At 43.0% G+C, this 19615-nt stretch overlaps 1 protein-coding gene across 1 annotated transcript in view; it reads left to right on the forward strand.

Moving 5' to 3' along the window:
• Positions 1–18308, forward strand: part of PTH2R (parathyroid hormone 2 receptor) — a gene marked incomplete at its 5' end in the record, with an annotated part of 34910 nt that extends 16602 nt beyond the window's left edge. The window contains 9 exons of the mRNA XM_084892971.1: positions 54–151; positions 1855–2044; positions 3509–3662; positions 7103–7163; positions 8560–8626; positions 11942–12036; positions 14340–14478; positions 15777–15818; positions 17035–18308. Of these exons, the coding sequence (XP_084749097.1) occupies positions 54–151; positions 1855–2044; positions 3509–3662; positions 7103–7163; positions 8560–8626; positions 11942–12036; positions 14340–14478; positions 15777–15818; positions 17035–17433 (1245 nt within the window). The 3' untranslated portion in view covers positions 17434–18308. The remainder of the gene's footprint in view (positions 1–53; positions 152–1854; positions 2045–3508; positions 3663–7102; positions 7164–8559; positions 8627–11941; positions 12037–14339; positions 14479–15776; positions 15819–17034) is intronic.
• Positions 18309–19615: the final 1307 nt, after the last annotated feature.

Below are 19615 nucleotides of genomic sequence, written 5' to 3' on the forward strand. Positions count from 1 at the left end.
GAAAGCATGATTTTTTCAAACCTACTTTTCTAATTAAATCTCTCCCTCTGCAGCAAGAATTCTTTGAACGCCTGTATGTCATGTACACTGTGGGATACTCCATCTCCTTTGGCTCCCTGGTTGTGGCTATTCTCATTATTGGCTACTTCAGGTGAGCGATTCTCATTCTCATTATTATCCATCGAAGACACGGAGGTCTCACAGTTTGTGTCCCCAAATACTTTTCCTAATGCAAGTTTCTGAATTCAGCCTACTGTTATTATATGACTTGATTCTGACAATTTATTTATTTTTTAATGAGAAGTTCAGGGTTTTGTTTAACAGCGGATTCTTTCTATATAATTATATACAAGTAGAGGCCCGATGGATGAAATTTGTGCAAGAGTAGGCCTTCCTTCCTCCGGCTGCAGGCACCAGCTTCCCTCTGGCACCGGGGACCGGGCTTCCCTCGCAGCCCCAGCTTCGTCCAGAAGGTCGTCTGGAAGGACATCTGGTCTAATTAGCTTATTACGCTTTTATTATTATAGATTGCTGTACTATACAGAAAATGTTATATACAAATTTCAGAAACTCTGCTGTTTCACAAGACAAAGTACTCCTTTATTAGGAGAGCAAATAGTGTTGAGTCTCTCAATAATCAAAACCTACTTATAGACTGTGATGGAAATAGTCGCCATGTACACTTGGCCAAATACTGCTCACCTGTGATGACACTCCCAAGGAAGAGTCAACCTGAGAGGACCATCTGGGCACAATGGACATAAATAGCACATTAACATTGTAATATCTAAATTTAGTTCATTCCTTTTTCTTTAAATATATTTTTATTGGTTTCAGAGAGGAAGGGAGAGAGAGAGAGATAGAAACAGCAATGATGAAAGGGAATCATTATCAGCTGCCTCCTGCATGCCCCCTACTAGGGATCAAGCCCAAAACCCAGGCATGTGCCCTGACTGGGAATTGAATCCTGACCTCCTGGTTCATAGGTCGATGCTCAACCACTGAGCCATGCTGGCTGGGCTAAATTTAGTGTGTTCTTATTTGACCTTCCCATCCTATATTTAAAAAACAGCAAAAGAGATCATTGGATTACAAATGTTCTTACCCCCTTACACTTGGGTATTTTGTCTCTGTAAGAGAAGTAGTATTAGTGTGTTTAGTACACAGGAAAGCTGTGTTTTCTTACTGTCAAGCAATGGAGAGCTGAGCCTTTTTGACCAGATCATACCACAGTTTTCCTGAGGTTTTTTTTTTTTTTCATCAAACTTGAAGAAAAACTCTTTTTGGAGTTAGCTTTCTGCACTGGAAACTAATGTGATAATATCTAACATACTAAGCATGTTACTAATTTGTGTCTATGATCATTTTATAATTCCAAAGCTTTTTATATTAACATGAGCTTGCTTCCTCTCCAACATGCATAGAAAATAAAATTGTGAAACACTACCACAATCTTACATTTTCTTACGGAGAAGGTATTGAAAATGTGAAAGTTCCAGTTTTGATAATGTTTATCTCTGTTCAGTGATTCTCCATTAACCATTTATTACTTCAATATACAGTATGATAGAATTCTCTGGTATAATCTAGTATAATATTTAACACTGAAAAATTTGGATGATCATGGTATCATGGTAGAAGATAAGGATACATTTGAAATTAATTCCCCAAAAGTTACATTTTAGTTTTGACCCCAGTTGTTTCTATTGGAAATATATGAGAATGGGCTTCTGTCTTTGTTCAGGTTTATTATATTTTCCTCTGTTCTGGGGAGGAGCTTGGGCACGCTTATGGATTTTCTTTGCCCCTTTCTGTTCTCATCCAAATCTATAACTGATTATTTTCTCTCCATAGGCGATTGCATTGCACTAGGAACTATATCCACCTGCACTTATTTGCATCTTTCATGCTGAGAGCTGCAAGCATCTTCATCAAGGACAGAGTGGTCCATGCTCACATAGGGGTCAAGGAGCTGCAGCACCTGATGATGCAGGATGACCTACAGAATTTCATGGATGCGCCTTCCATGGGCAAATCACAATATGTAAGTGTTCTCACCATTTCCTCTCATCACATAAGTAAAACACTACAGCCCGCTAAATGTGTGTTATATTGTTTTGGCTTATCTGTGGACTTCCTGAAATAGATGGCCAGTTTGTATACTGATGCTTCCTATCTCAATTCTGTCCTCAACTCTCATGCCTAATTATTCATTCAAGAGTGTTCCGGAACAGAAAGTGCAACAAGCACATGATCGGAATGGCACTTAATGTATGACCCATAGCAGCTGTCACCAATTGCAAAAATAAAAAACCCACTTGCAAATCCCGAAGCTTGGAACGTAAAAGCCCATGACATTCAGTTCCTCTGTTGTAGACTCAAACTGACTTCCATGGTACTTGATTCTGCTGTTAAATGTCCTTGTGTTACTTATTAAATAGAATCAAGTACCATGGAAATCAGTACCCCATATTTCAGTTAATTAGATCCTTAAAGCAACATATTTGGAAATGAAGTATAGTTAATTGATGTGAATTAATGCCTTATCTGTGTCTTTGCTCTTTGCCTTGTATCTTTGTTTTCCATGCTGCTTCTGATTCTAGACTGGCTTTGTGACTTGTTTTATATAATAGAAAGAAGTAGATGTGATAGTGTGCCACCTGAGGGCAGACCTGTATGCACAAGCCTAGCCAACCAAGATCAGCTGAGCCTGGCACAGATCAGCAGAATCACCTAGATTCATAAGATGTTTTAAATGTTTATTGTTTTAAGTCATTAGCCTTTGGGGCATTAAAAAAAAAAAAAAAAAAAAGACCAGAAAATAAATACATTTATGGCAGAATAATAGATAATATTTTATCTTTATGCTTTTCTATACTTGCCTAATTTTCTCTAATGATCATGGATGTCTTTTACAAACAGGAAGAATTAAGGAAAAGTTATTTTTTTTCTAGTTTCTAAAGAAAATATTTTTTTAAAAAATAGCATCAAACCTATAATCTTAAAAATGCTATGTTAAAATAAAATTTTTCCTTTCTCTTTCAAAAGCCTTGGTCTTCCTATGTATAGAGACATCCTATATAATAAAAGGCTAATATGCAAATCAATCCAAAGTGGATCGACTGGTCGCTATGACAAGCACTGACCACCAGGGGACAGACGCTCAATGCAGAAGCTGCCCCTGGTGGTCAGTGTGCTCCCATAGGGGGGAGCGCAGCTCAGCCAGAAGCCAGGCTCATGGCAAGCGCAGTGGGGGTGGTGGGAGCCTCTCCCGCCTCAGGGGCAGTGCTAAGGATGTCCGATTACCGGCTTGGGGGGGTGCAGGCCGGGCTGAGGGACGTGTCTCTCTTTCCCCAACCATCCCCAGTTCATGTATCTCATACACCAGGCCTCTAGTAGATTATAAAAATAAAAATAAAAATGAATAATTGCTTTTCAGTTGTCTAATATTGGCATTCAGTACAATTAGGAGTTCTAATCTGATGCAATTCTGGTTTATTTGTGACAGATTGGGTGCAAGATTGCTGTTGTGCTGTTTATTTACTTCTTGGCTACAAACTACTATTGGATCTTGGTGGAAGGTCTCTACCTGCACAGTCTAATCTTTGTGGCTTTCTTTTCCGACACCAAATACCTATGGGGCTTCACCTTGATAGGCTGGGGTAAGAAATGACTCTTCTTCTTTTAACCTGCATGATGGGTTTTAGGACTTTCTGTCATGCCTATCCTTAACATTCTTTCAGCGATTTTCCTGAACTAATCTCTCTTTCTTTCTCTTTCATTGTTCATGTCTGTAATCCTCCCGGTGGCACCAACCTTAGCGGATGGCTAGTGTTCTTAGGCCACATTCTTGAGAGGATTTTTTGGTGGGACCATAAGGGAACCACCTTGTTAGCCATGCACATTGACAATTGCTCCGTTCACAGCTTATTCAGTGTCCGGAGTTAGCAATGGTTTCATCCTCAAATTTTTAATTTTTTGAATTTTAAGCTATAATGGTTCATCATTGACTTGTGTTTCTAGGTTGTATGATGAAAACGCCAGAAAGGAATTTATAAGATTATCTTGACTGCGTGTAAAAATATAAACTACAAGCTAATTATGTAGATTGACATTATCTTTTAGATGGAAATAATTCAAATTACTTATGGGATAAGTAATCTAAAAAAAAAAGAAAGATATTCAGCTCATATTTCAAAACTGCCTCATCAGGATGAGAAGGATTTTTGGACGAGGGACTAACGCAACACGACTGGAGAAAAGGATGTTGGTTAAAATTAAAGAGAACTTAAAACTCATCTGTGGTTAAAATTAAGTTTCAAGATTAACAATTGCATATTGCAATTGCTATTTTAACATTTAAATTATGAAGTGCTCAGCATAGGAAAAAAATGAAGTAGGTGGCTCAAAATCAAATTTGAAGGGTTTTATTTTTTCCCCCTTCCAAAATTAGAATATTTCTTGGCCTATTTTGCCTTAAAATTGTTTTAACATTAGAAAATGCAAAGTGAGGAATATTGAATTTCCTTCTAGTTAATTAATAACCTTTAAGAAGACAAAGGGTCACCTGGCCAGTGTGGATCAATGATTGAACATAGACCTATGAAGCAGGAGGTCACAGAGTTCTATTCCCCGTCAGGGCGCATGCCAGGGTTTTGGGCTCAATCCCCAGTGTGGGGTATGCAGGAGGCAGCAAATCTATCTCTTCCTTTCTATCTTTCCCTCCCCCTTTCTGAAATCAATAAAAATATATTAAAAAGAAGACAAAGGATCAACTTACTATAACACTTCATTTATTCTGAAATAATGATTGTCATGAATAAAGTTTTATTTCGGAAGGGAGCTTTGTCAGCTTAAAGGCTCTCCCATTTCTTTAGCAGTTACTGGGGGGAAAAATACATTGCATTTTTTCAGGGTACTTTGAAATTTTTTTGGACAGCTTTTAGTAGTTTGATTTCAAGTCAAAATTATATCTGTGTACCGACATAATTACTAGATGTCGGCAAAGATTGGTTATTAATAGCAAATTTAACAATAAGTGTAGGCATTTGTCTGAATTAGTTTCTTTTTCTTTTTGGATTTCTACAGCACTGGTCACACGTGTAATAAATGTAATAAATTCTTTTTCCTCTATTTACTTATTGGTTTGATTGCTAACTTCCCCATCAACTCTTGTTTGGGCTAGATCAGTCAAGTCTGTCCTTCCTTATAGTCAGGACTTTGCTTCACTGAAACCCAGGAAACGAGTTGTCTTTCTATGAAAAAGAGAATTTTCAGTGAGCTTCTATGTGAGTATGAGTTTCTTACACTTTTTTTTTTTTACAAGTTTAATTTGTCCTCAAAAATTTTGGCATAGGAATGATAGCTACAGTAGATAAGCATCATTCCTTGAACTTGTTTTTATCAAATCGTTTAAAAGTATACATGACAGCAAGTAGGATTTATATGAAAAGTCACTTTGAAAAAGCATTTTTATGTGAAATATGTGCTCACTCAACCATAATTTAAAAACACTAATAACCAATCTTTATAGCATTATTATTCTAGAGTTGGTCTATCTTCTGACTCCCTCTCTTTTGAACTCTATTTTTCAAACAAGTAAATGCTCTAGCTTAGGGCATTTACAGTTAAAAGAACAGTGGTATTCTTTGAAGAATCTCTCTCTACTACTCAAACATAGTATTTATCAAAGTAATAGCTATTTGGTTAGTAGACTTTCCCCCCCTCGTTTCAACACAGAGAATCTGATTTTAAAACATTTTTATTTCTTATCATTTTTCCAAATTCCTATGAGGAAAATAATGGTCAAAAACATTGCAGCTGCCTTGCCAGGATCATTTGCTAGAATAATTCACCGCGAAGCCAGCTTCCTCCTTTCTTTCAGTGAGCTGATTTGTTGGCTTCACCGGGGAAAAGAGCTTGCTTGGATTCCTTTGTTATTCACATGGAACCAATCATTATAGCTTCCAGCCCTCCTCAGCGGGGTGTGGAGTTACATCACTTATATCCATTTTGCTGATTTTTAACAATCAGTTGGGAGGGAAGGAAGTGACAACCTAAAGAGGAGCAGATGCCACGTCGGACCTTTAGTAAATTGAAGGCAAATATTTAAAATGACTGTTTTTACACATCGTTATTACACAACAAGGTATACAGAGGAGTAAAGGCAAATACTGATGATGACTGTGTTTTGTTTTGTTTTCTTCTTTCAGCCAAGCTCATTCTTCATCTCTCCCCCCCCTCCCCCCCCCCACCCCCGACTCAGTTTCCTCATAAACGTGGCACTTTATTCTTGGTTCCATTTTGTTCTTTCAACCACACATTTAAAAAATATAGTTAGTTCTACACTTAAAAGGTGTTGTTAGTCTTGTTTCTTTATCCTTATTAAGTGTAATTTACCTCTGTATCAGCAGCCATTCTTAATTTTCAGCTGTCAAGATGAATTGTCAGAATGTCCATATCATGTAAAAGCACCTTTCCCAGTTATCCTGTGTAGACATGTTCCCACTGTCAGGCTTGTAGGTAGAATATTTTCATGTTCTGTATTCTCTGAAAACAATCAGGAGGAGGCACTACATATCCGGTTTCATTGTTTCTGTGTAACGTGACTTCAATCCAGTCAACGTTATTTGATCATCCATTTGGCAGGAAGTACAATTGAAATATGGAGATATGTGTAGGGATACCACACGTAGGAAGTACACAGTGTGACCCTTTAGGTTATGTTGTATTTTGTTTGCCTGTTCTGATAATATGTGTTATATTCAAAATGCACCAACCATGGCCTGCTTCTGGCCCCAGGAACTTCAGTCCACTCCCAGGAGAGCTTGACCTCACATTCACATCTCTCAAATGAAGATCGGGCCAACCTTCCTTCATCCTCAGACTTTTGGGAGCGCGTCACCTCCCTGGATTGGCTCACTTCTCAAATGGACAACATGCAAATGAGAACTTTCCTTGTTCACACAGTAACATGTTTCCATGCCTGTTTTCCCTCTCTTCAGTTTAATAGGACATTTTTATGTGTGGTGAATATAAGAAAAAAAAATCTCTTAATCTTAAAAAACAACAACATGGTCTCTGAGTTCTCTTCTGATTGCAGGGTTCCCCGCAGTGTTTGTTGCAGGCTGGGCTGTGGCGCGAGCAACCGTGGCTGATGCAAGGTGAGTGGGAAAGAAGGGGTAAACGGCCAACACCGGTTTGGCTCAGACTGAAAGGTCCCGGGTTCGATTCCGGTCAAGGGCATGTACCTTGGTTGCGAGCACATCCCCAGTAGGGGGTGTGCAGGAGGCAGCTGATCAATGTCTCTCTCTCATTGATGTTTCTAATTCTCTATATCTCTCCCTTCCTCTCTGTAAAAAATCAATAAAATATATTAAAAAAAGAAGAGGTAAATGTAGAAAAGCAGCCAGGTGCCTGCTGTCTGTTTTCTCACTGTCAAACGTATTGCTATTGACGGAAGTTTCCCCGAAATTTATTTGTGGAAGCTCTCACCTCCCCCCCACAGCCCCCCCCATGACTGTATTTGGAGATGGGGTCCACGGGATGTGTTCCAGGCTGAATGAGGTCAGAGGGTGGGGCTCTGAGATGACAGGTATTGGTGCCCTTATAAGAAGAGGCAGCAGAGAGCTCCCTCTCCGTGAGCAGACAGAGTGTAGGGTCTGTGAGCACAGCACAGGACAGGAAGAGTGGCCTCCACAGAAACACAGCCTGCTGGCACCCGGGTCTGGGACTGGCAGCCTTTAGACTGAGAGGAAATACTGTCTGCTGTTGAAGCCTCCCAGCGTGTAAGATGTAACCGCGGCTCGAGCGACGCATGCACTTCCGTTACATGAAGAGGCGATTAAGTGACACTACAGATAGAATTCTAGAGCTGAAAAAGTCTTCCTTTGTATAGTCCATAGAGTTTAGAGTATCTTCGAAATTGAAGCCTGATCAGTTTTTCTCCAGATGGCCAAGATGCAGAGAAGTTCAAACTTCTGGCTTTGAAAGGCCAGGTCGGGACACTAATCAATTATATGTCACTGCACATAGCTAAAATTTTCATTTCTGTGGACAAAAAGTATTTGTATTCAGTTTTTTTAAATTACGTTCGTATCAATAAGAACCATGAGTATTATTGCAGGTTTTCTACTGCATTCCTATGGATAAGGTTGATTTTCATTATTATAAGAGACCTACAAGCTGTGAAGTTATAAAATTGAATTGCTTGTAAAATAAAAGCATCAGTTCCAGTAATAATAATAAAAATAAAGTACCAGTCACACCACATTTAGAAGACTAATTTTTATGTGGCTCTGGAAACATGGTTTTGACTCTTGTTATATAAATAATTCATCGATATTTATAATACTCTATAGCTAATGGTGTGGAAACCAGGACACATTATACTTTTCCCCCCACTGGTTTGGGTATTTTATAAGATTCTTTTTTCTTTTTGTCTTCAATGTTCAGGACTGGAGTTCTTTGTAAAACTTAAACTATTATACTACTTAATTCTCACTGCCTGTTTGTTTTCCAGTTTGTTTACGAAAGCTTTTTTTTTTTTTCCTGCCTCAGGTGCTGGGAACTTAGTGCTGGAGACATGAAGTGGATTTACCAAGCCCCTATCTTAGCAGCCATCGGAGTAAGTTTAAAAGCTTGGATAGATTAAAAAAAGAAAAAAAAAAAAGATGCAAAATTAAGCTGCTGCTAAAACCCAGAGAAAGTCTGTCGCTGTTCTAGGAAGATTAAGGAAACTGTCACCGTACAGCAGTCACTGTTGGGAGTCTGGGCTGGGGGTCAGACCCTTATTCGTGGCTGACACTGAGGAGATGTCTAACTTGCAAAGTGAAACAGTAAGGTGGTGAGGGAGGGTCTAGAAGATTCTCCATTGGTGAAGAACAGGTACAGAAGATGGAGCACTCAAGGATCCTGGAAGGAGATTTCAGCAGGAAAGGCCATTTGCATCTTCTTGAACTATAATTATGGCAGTCCTAATGCAAGAATTCTTAAGTGTCTTTCCAATATTACGAAGTCCATTTAATTTCAAAAAGCAGAGAAGAGATTTCAGAGCATCTTTCTGCTCACTGAGTGTTACCTTTCTGTAGCATTATTACAGGTCAGGGTTATCACAGTTCCTTCGATTCCTTCATTTTACTGTAGAGCCAGCCTGTAAGGGGGGAGACGAGCCAGGGACCCCATCTCTGTCCGCACTCTGACGGCGGTGCGCCTGCCTGCCTCGGAGCTGCTCGTGTCCCGAAGCCAAGAAGGATGATGCTGGTGCTAAACACACTGCACAGTGCTTACCCCTGCTGGGCACTGCTTTCAGCGCTTTGCTGTGCCAATTTTTCTAATCCTTCCCGTCACTCCAAATGAGGACACTGCCCAAAGTCATGCAGCTAGCAAGTGGTGGAGCAAGTGTCTCTGTGAGCTCCTGTACTTATTATTATTTTTTAAAATATTTTTTTATTGATTTTTTTACAGAGAGGAAGGGAGAAGGATAGAGAGTTAGAAACATCAATGAGAGAGAAACATCAATCAGCTGCCTCTGGCATACCCCCTACTGGGGATGTATCCACAACCAACGTACATGACCTGGCCGGAATTAAACTTGTGACCCTTCAGTCCATAGGCCGACACTCTATCCATTGGGACAAACCAATTAGGGCTTCTGTACTTATAATCTAAATCCCTGAGACTCTAGGGATGGATATCCTGTCACTCCTACCTGCAGCTGTGCCTCAGCGACCCTGTCTTCCTCTCAGTTCCTTGGACTTGCCCACTCTGTCCATTTCATTCTACACTGTACCCCTACAAGGCCGAGATGAGCTTCCTTCTCTACTTCTTTTACTTATTTATTTTTAACATTTTTATTGATTTCAGAGAGGAAGAGAGAGGGAGAGATAGAAACATCAACCATAAGAGAGAATAACTGATCAGCTGCTTCTTGCACGCCCCACACTGGGGATCAAGCCCACAACCCAGGCATGTGGCTTGACTGGGAATTGAACTGCGACCTCCTGGTTCATAGGTCAATGCTTAGTCACTGAGCCGCCTAGCATAACCTGCGGAGTGCAATCAGGTTTTCCCTTCTCAAGATCATCACAGTGTATAATGCTTCTGGTTGTTTGTTGCATGCCCATCACATTGCAAGGTTAAGTGAACAAAAACCATATATTTTCTAAAGTGTATTCCTAGTGCCCAGCGATTTTCCTGGCAAATAGTGGTCACTCAGTAAATACTTGTCGAAAAAATAAAACAGACATACAAGTTAGATATCCTGGGGAACGTAAGAGGGAAAAACTGCAGAAAGCAAGTACAATTACAGAACTGAGTCCATTTCATGCAACCTTTTCATTTTCATGGAAAAGGGAACTGAAGCCCACACAGATACTGGTCACCTGGCTAGTGTGACAAAATATGTATATAGCATATTTTTCCATTGATCTTTTAAAGAGAGTGGAAGAGAGAGGGAAAGACAGAGAGAAACATCAGTGTGAAAGAAACACATCAATTGGTTGCCTCCTGCATGCCCAGACCAGGGCCTGGGCCGGGGAGGAGTCTGCAACCAAGGTATTTGCCCTTGACTGGAACCGAACCTGGGACCCTTTGGTGTGCAGGCTGAAGCTCTATACACTGAGCCAAACTGGCTAGGGCTATAGCATATATTATTGACTGTGTTTTTTCACTTGCATTCCAAAACATGTCAAGATTGTTTCTTGCCCAATAGATTCAATGTAAATTAATAAACAAATAAATATTGTTTATTGAATTTATGGAAAATCATCTTTCTGTCTTTATAGCAATACTTATAGTGTTTTTATATGTTAACTTTAGGATCAATGGCTTGCTTTTCAGTATTACATACTTAGAGCATGATTTTATGTAAATATATAGGCTCCCTGTATGTCAGGGATTTTAAATGTAAGTTGGATCCCTCACTTAATTCTGGCTTTAGAAATTCTACCGGTAGTAGCATATTAATTAATTGGATTCTTACATATCTGAGAGTAAAATCTGATAAAATGTGGTCAGAATTTCTGAGCAATATATGAAGCAAAATGAATTTAAGAGAGTCAAGGAGTTTGTAAAGGATGAATATTTATAGGTTCTAATTGGAATAAGTCCTAATAACTGAATTTTAGAGATAATCACAGACGTTAGTACAAATATGGAAGGAACCACTTGATTTTGGGATCCTAGAATCTAAACTTACAGCACTGTTGTTCTCTGTGTTTTGCTCAGATTATGTTAAAATTATGTTAATGAGAATCAGAAAACATTAACTTTTTTTGTTCTGAAAAATCAGTCTCTCACATATGACTATTAATTATCCACCTGCAACTTCTTGATGTTATTTAAGGAGGATTTTAAAATTCTCTTATAAAACATCAAAACATGAGAGGAATCTCTGCTAATGACAACAGGACACGGAGCTCTGTTTGGTCCTGAGCCTTCCAGGGCCTCGGCAGAGGGAGCAGGACGTTTTGCCGGAAGAGCAGGGGGAGCGGCAGGCAGGGCAGCGTGGTCTAGACGTGGTGACGGTGAAATTGGTGTGGTGAGTCCTGGCCAAGCAGGGCACTGCCCCCGGAGACGTGAGGACCTGCATTACACTGGCGTCAGCTAAGAGAGACGGAAACAACGGAATAAAAATGAAATCACAGAAACTGATCAGACGTGCTCATGAGTACTTAGGAGATGGCCTCGAAGATGCCAGTTATAAGGGTTGGAGAAAAGATTTGGGGTTTGCAGAAATATGAGCTCTTGAATTCATCAGTTAAGGAAAAGAGACAGAGGAACTCTGTATCAATTGTTTCCTTCATCCCCTGCTAGTTGGCTCCATCCTTTCATTCATTGTAATTTTCAGTCTTTGAACACAAAGAGGTTCAATTTATGTAAATTCTGTAAACAGCTTGAAGACAAACGTAATAATTCTTTGTAATCTTACCTTCTCTTTCAGCTGAATTTTATTCTGTTTCTGAATACGGTTAGAGTTCTGGCTACCAAAATTCGGGAGACCAATGCAGTTGGGCATGACACAAGAAAGCAATACAGGTAATTCTGGGATGCATCGTCAGAAGAAATATTTTGGTTACAATTTAGTGTAAAGAAAAGATAACAATTGATCTGAAATGTCTCTAAAGATAAATTTATGAATGTGTATTTTTGTTTGTTTCAGTTTGTGGTTTTTCAGAAAAAAGATATATAAGTAACCTAAAACTTGCCCAATATGCTTAAATTCAGAGTATATATATATATTTTTTATTATTGGCATATTGGGATTTTCCTATAAATTACAATAAGTGACCCACCCCCTCTCCTGCTCCTCCCCCACAAATATATTTGTTTTCTTTTTCCTTGTGCTGGGGCCATGCTAATCTTCTCTGTTTCGTTCCAAATTTAGTATATGTCTGCTGAAGCGGGCACCCCTCTCCCCAATCACCTACTGCTGCCACAGCTGGCCGGAGCCTCCCTCCATTTCCCCAGCTGTTCCTATCCCCTGGTTGAACTCCAGGATGAACTCCTGGTTGAGGGGACAATTTGCATACTACACTTTTATTATGTAGGATAGACAGATGGATGACCCATGTATGCACTGGCCTGGGATACACCACTGCTCTAACTCAGAGGACGTAATCAAAACTCTTACACAAATATAAGTGGATACATTTCAAAGATTTTATTTAACTTATTAATGAAGGAAATGGCAAGATAGCACATATATTTTAAAGAGGATAATGAATGCCCAAATGAACTTAAAAATGCATGCAAATTAGCAAAACTTGTGCACGTCCATAGGGCTATCATTAGTGGCATTCCGTTGGACACAATTTGCATTTCTATGGACAGGAATTATTTGAACTGCTATGATCAGGAGATTTCTTAGATAGCCTTCCAGAGTCCTGCCTCCCCTGGTTTACTTGCCCTGGATAACCCCCACTCCCATGCTCTTCCTTGAGTGTGGGCAAGACCTGTGATGGGATGGTTTCTCCCTTGATTAGATCACATTGTATGGCCAAGGTGATGGGTCCTGTGATTGGGACACTTAATATAAGACCCCATCCTGGCATCCTAGAGAGAGACTCTCTCACTGGCTTCGAGGAAGTGATCTGACGTGTTGTGAGAACCTACGGCTAGCCCCTGAGGACAGCCTGAGGGAAGTCTATACGAACTGAGGAACCCCACCAGCATTCCTCCAGCTGCAAGGAACTGAGCTCTGCTCGAAAGCTGAATGAACTTAGGAGAGAACCCTGAGGTCCAGGTGGGAATGCAGTCCTGGCCAACACCTCACCTCCAGCTTTGCCACATCCTGAGCAGAGGACCCGACTCCGTTGTGTCTGGCCCATGGCACAGAGAAACGGAGAGAGAATAAACAGGTTAAGCTGCTAACTGTATGGTAATTTGTTCCATCGCAGTAGAAAATGAATTTCAATCCCATCGTTTCTCTACAAATGGACTTTTGTCTCCAGAGAGATGCAGATGAGCCTGGCCATCGGAAAGAGAGGAAACCCAGATGGCTGAGCTAGCAGGACAGCCACTAAATTTAGTCTTGGACGTTTTCTTCCTCTGCAAGAACCAGGCTGTTCCCAAGCCTTTTCACTTGTGATCACTTCCCAGCATGTCACTCCTCTCCATTTTGCCTTGGGACCTAGGTTGTGGCTCTTAGGCGTACACAGGAGGAACAGAGTTGGTGTGATGGGGAAATAGTTTCCAGGGGGATTTACCCGTTTGTGTGAAAGAAGGAAACACAGTTTTCCTTTAAGATTGACTTTAGACGGGACTCCCAAAGTTCTGCAAATGTAGACCCTGAGGCTCCCCTCTGTCTGATGAGACCCCAGGAGAATGCCACATGGACATATTCGGTGTCTCCTGCCTGTACATGCAGCGATGGAAAGAGGGTTCTCGCCAGTCAGGATTCAGGAGGAGGACAAGCACATCCCAGGGAGCCTCTGAGCGTTGGAAGGATCAGTTAGGGCAGAGAAACCCATCGTCTCCTGAGGAATGCCGCCTTGAACAAAATGGACTGAGGGCAGACTTTTCTGAGTGAGTGGACTGTAGGTGACTCAGGTACGAGGTAGGAGGACGTGGAGAAGACATTTCAACTGGTTTCTGAAGACTGTTCTTTAAGCAAGAAGAATAGGGGACAATAACCATGGGAGGTGAGAACAAACTGTCTGGTTTAGTGTACAAGGGACAGGGTGAGGAGGGAGGGGGAACTCTAGCAGAAGCCGTGGGCTCCCGCGAGATGGGAAAAGCCGGCCCCCCGGAGCTCTCTGAGCCTGATATCTCCCCAGCGAGCCGCCTCCACGGAAAGGCACTCTACACCGAGTAATCCAAAGGCTTCCACTCTCCTGCAGGAAACTCGCCAAATCCACGCTGGTGCTGGTGCTGGTCTTCGGGGTGCATTACATCGTGTTCGTGTGCCTGCCCCACTCCTTCTCGGGGCTCGGGTGGGAGATCCGGATGCACTTCGAGCTCTTCTTCAACTCCTTCCAGGTAGAGCGCCTTCCAGCGACTGGGCTCTTAATATTTTGCTCCCCCACCTCCACCCCTCTCAACCTCTTTCCCTGCCCCTCTGGCTGCCTGGCCCCTGCCTCCCGAGGGCAGAGAGGGCGCTGTCCTCTGGCGCCTGTGCTTCCCGGTCCGGCGGAGGCCAGGGCAGCCTGGGACCAGGGGAGGAGCCGCTCCTCACAGACAGGCCTGGGGCCGGTGTAGGAAGGTGTGGTTGTAGCAGGGCCCTCCGCGTGGGTAGGGACAAGGAACGAAAGCACAAGAGGGAGAAAGAGGGATGAGGGGGGAAAAGGAAGACAAAAGAAAGAGGTGGCTTCCGCACATCCTCTCTATCGTGTTTGACAATAACACCATCACCCGTCACGTGGGTTACTGCACACGCCTCCCCAGCCTTGCTGTGTGAGCACCTGCCGCCTTCAGTCCGGTCTCCTAGTCTGAAGAGCCTCAAAAATAAATGGATCCCGTCGCTTATCTGGAGGGAGTATCCAGAGGCTCCCTATGGCACTCAGCATAAAACCCAAATGCCATTGCCTGGGGGGCACCGCCCTCCGGGGCAGGGTTCCTCCAGCCCGGCCTGCCCCAGGGGTTCGTACTTGCTGTCCCTTTGCCTGGAATATTCTCCCTCTAACTGTTCACCCGGCCTGGCTGCTCCCTGTCACTCCCAGCAGCTTCAGTGTCACCTCCTCAGAGAGAGCTCCTGGTCTGACTCACCTTCATTCTCCCCTGTCGGCACCACTCACTCTGCACGCACAGCCCCGATGGCCTTCCACTTTCCTCCTGTGGCTGTTTGTTTATGTCTCACCCCCTCTGCGTTTCCTTCTAGAAGGCAAGGCCTCAGGGAACAGGGACCTTGTCCGTCCTGATTAAACTGTTTATCCTTGGCACGCCGAGCACTTCGCATTGCATAAGCTCCGTGAATATTTCTGAAGGGATGAAAAAAAAGTTAGTCTTTTTACCATCACATACCCTTTGTGTGCAGTTCCCAGCACCCAGGGTGTATAAATATCGCCCACCAGCCAGGGATTTGCGGGCATCTTGAGTGGCGACATAAATGGAACCAATGTGATAGACATCAGTTCTTTGTGTACCGTTGCATGTTCTGTTCAGTTACTTGCTTGGTTCAGCTGACCCCACGGGAAGGTCTCAGACAAATGTAATGTGAACATAAGGACTTGGGAGCATCAGGAGGGAATGGTGTATGGAATTTTCTGAAGCCATCACTGGACGGCGCTAGTGCTGTGATCTGCACGAACGCTCAGCCCTGACGTGCTTTTTGTTCCCAGGGCTTCTTCGTGTCCATCATCTACTGCTACTGCAATGGCGAGGTAGGTGCGGAGGGGGCCGAGCCCCACTGGTCTCTGTCCCAAGGGGACCCAAAGCGCCTTAGGATCCCCGGCAGTGACAGGACAAAGTGGGTCCAGGGAGGAGAGGTGTTTTAATCATAAATTATTTTGAGAAAGCAGGAATTCACTTCAGTAAACTAAGATCAATTCAGTTATAAACCCTGATATCCAAAACCAGCTCCCTGGAATGCGTATTGAGACCTGGAAGGACGGTGAACTCCATATTCCAGTTAATGCTTAAACTTATTCATCAAGTGCAAGGTCTACCAGAAACTCAGATATGTGTTCTTGGGACAAACCGATGAGAACATTTTGACACTTTTTAAAACTACAAGATGGTGGCGGGACAGTGTCTGTTCGCCCAGGAGTTGAGCTGTGCCTTTGGGGGACATCGGCCCCCCAGGTGTCCATCCTCCCTGGGAATTCCCAATAAGCTTTCCCCAGAAAGGGGCGCTGGTGGTGGCATTGACTCTCCAGCTGAAGGAACAGAAACAAGCCCCATTCTGTTGAGAAGGCCTGCATTTCCGTGTGCAGCCCTCTTTCCTTCTCCTCCTCCAGCCGCCTGCCTCTGGAAGGTGATGGGAGGGCACGTTTCAGGTTGAGTCCCTTTCATGCCATTCCTCATCCACAGCTGCCACTATTTATCCCTCTTCCTCCTCCAACCCCCTCTTTTTCCTCTCCCTCAAGTCAGATATTTCTATCGGCTGTATTTCAGCCTCCATTAAAATACTAACTTTGGCCTTAGCCGGTTTGGCTCAGTGGATAGAGCGCTGGCCTCCAGACTGAAGGGTCCCTGGTTCAATTCCAGTCCAGGGCACATGCCCAGGTTGCAGGCTCACTTCCCAGGAAGGGGTGTGCAGGAGGCAGCCAATCAATGATTCTCTCTCATCATGGATCTTTCTCTCTCCCTCTCCCTTTCTCTCTGAAGTCAATAAAAATGCACTAAAAATAAAAATAGTAAACTTGGGCAAGTCCTTTCACCTCTCTGGAAGCCTCAGTTTGCTCATCTCCAGGAGTAACACCTGCCTTCAAGGTTTTTCGAGACCCGGAGGGAATATATATGCCAATCCCTGGCACAAGTGGACCCTTAATTAATGGATGATTATTCCTGTCATTGAAATCAGGGCAGACATTCGTCTAAGCAAGCTGCAGGGCCTCCCTGATGCCCTCTGATGCACAATGTGGTTCTGTGGCTTAGGTGCAGTCTGAGGTGAAGAAGATGTGGAGCCGGTGGAATCTCTCCATCGATTGGAAACGGACGCCCCCCTGCGGCGGCCACAGGTACGGCTCCGTGCTCACCACCATGACGCCCAGCACCAGCAGCCACTCGCAGATGGCGGCCAGCACTCGCATGGTCCTCCTCTCGGGCAAAGCCACCAAGAGGGCCGGCCAGCAGCCCGACAGCCACGTGACTTTACCCGGCTATGTCCGCAGTAACTCAGAGCAGGACTGCCAGCAACAACACTCGACCCATGAGGAGACCAAGGAAGGTAATGGGAGGCAGGGAGAGGAGACTCCAGTGGAGGTGTCTTCCAGGCCAGTGGAAGGTACCCCAGACCCTGAAGGAATCAAAGGAGAACTGGAGGATGTTCTCTGAATCAACATCGATGGCTTGCAAGAGCTGGTCCATCTGGTTGCCCAAGAGCTGATGCTCCGAGAGCTGGGCCTTCATCCCTCTGCTTGAGCCTCAGAGCTGAACATTCAGGCTTAGAGTGTTACGTGACAAAAATGGTCAGGCTCCATGAATTGGCTCCTCTACATACTAAAGACACAAGAAAGGAGAAGTGTCATTGATGTGGTGTATGACCTTGTTTTGACATCAGATTCTCTTCTAAATGGACCGGTGATACTTGCTCTGTCATTGTTCCTCTATCTGCTACTTTTGGGTAGAAAATGTTTGAATTGCTTGCCTTTCGTTTGCTCTTACTAATGCCACTCTAAGAATGATAGAGATCATTTAGTATGTGTCATTTCCGTTTAAGAAATCAACACCCTCCTTTTCTCTTTCTCCCCTGAATGTATTTCTATCTCGGCCTTCTTTTTGTCTCTGTGTTAGGAGCAGTTAGGATCTGAAAATGTCTGTTGAAAGATTAACAATCTAAGAACAAGTACACACTGGAAAGTGAGTTAGCTGCTCTTTGATAAGATGATGCGTTGATGACAGTTAAACTTTCTGGGAAGAAAGGAAATTACTTAAAAAAAAGAAAAAGAATATCGCACATGTTCCTCCTTCTGAATGCCCCCTCTGTGACCAGCTAGTTCTCAGGTCTTCACTCCTTGGTAAACCTTGACCTGCCACAAGGTTTCCTATCAATGAGCTTGTGTCTGAAAACTACTTTTTGTTTGTAATCATTTATTTCTATTGATGGTGAATCACACTGCTCCTGTGCTTTTATCCCTCTTTGTTCTATTCCTATCTTCTAAATGGCATGTGGGGTAAATTAAAAGTTTGTTGTAAAAACACATGTTGGGTCACTTTCCAAAGTTTTCTCTCAGCAAATGCCCCTTTTCTGCCTCTGTGGACTCGTCTGAACTTGACATTTCAGTATGTTTGCAGCAGCAAAACATTTCCTGAGCGCATTTACCCAGCGTCCCGCGGGCCGTTTACAAGCATTAACTTATTTAACCCTCACGACAAACGTAGGGAGGAAGTCTTATCGCTGTCCCCCCTTTTCACAAGTGAAACTGTGGCTCTCGGAAGCGGCATGGCTTGCCCAAAGCCACACTGCTAGTCATTGACAGAATGGTTTTAGAATACTGACTTCAAGGCCTTTGTTCTTAGCCCTGTTACACTGTCACCAATACACCGTCACCCATTCACCACCCAAGAAAGTTGAGTGAATTCTGCATAGAGGCTGCTTCAGGAGCTCTTCTGGCAAAATGTGTTAGTCTCTGACCCTCACGAAGTTTTCACTCTCGTGAGGGACACAGACACACGTGGGGAATGAAAATGTCACAAAGCAACGCATTTCCCAGGGAAACGACACGGGTCCGGCTGATGTGTCTCACTTTGCTGACTGATTCAACCAGCACGCTAGTGGTGTCACGATGAGTAAACTGGTGCTCTCTGCACACCCTCTTGACAGACATTACACTCTCCATGCTCTTATTTCCTTCCTTCTCCGTGCCGGTGTTGGCCTTCCCTACCCTTCCTGTTTATGAAGGTGCCATTGTGCATGTTTAATTAATTCAATGCACCTCCACGTTGCTTCCTTGTTAGGAGAGAGCCATCCTGGTCTGAGCCAGAGATGAAGTGCAGCCCCGTTGATAATTTTGTGTAAGGCTTTGTAAAAATCAGTTAACTTCCCTGGTAGTTCAAGTTTTCTAAAGTGGAATTATATCTGTCTGCCTTAGAGAGATGATCTGGTGATAAGAGAATTCACATATTGAAAGGACTTTGTAACATGAAAATGATTGCACGCAAATACTTGGTTTGGGTGGTTGTTACAGTACTGTTTTCAGTTCAATTCCTTTTGCCCCATTTTATTATAAAAGGCCTCATTGGTAATTGCAACAACAAAAATTGTTGGAATATATAATAATTGCTAGAATAAATATATGTATATTGGATAATATGGGAAATCTGAAGGGTTTTCACTTTTTTCTTTAATAATTTTATTGATTGTTTAAAGAAAGAGAGAACCATTGATATGAGAGTAGAACATTGATTGTCTATCTCCTGCATGCCCTCTACATGCCCCCACCCCACACTGGGAATCGAGCCCACAACCTGGGCATGTGCCCTGACCAAGAATCGAACCAGCAATCTTTTGGTGTAT

This window comes from Pipistrellus hanaki, assembly GCF_964339955.1.
Source record: "Pipistrellus hanaki genome assembly, chromosome: 8".
Taxonomy (NCBI): Eukaryota; Metazoa; Chordata; class Mammalia; order Chiroptera; family Vespertilionidae; genus Pipistrellus; species Pipistrellus hanaki.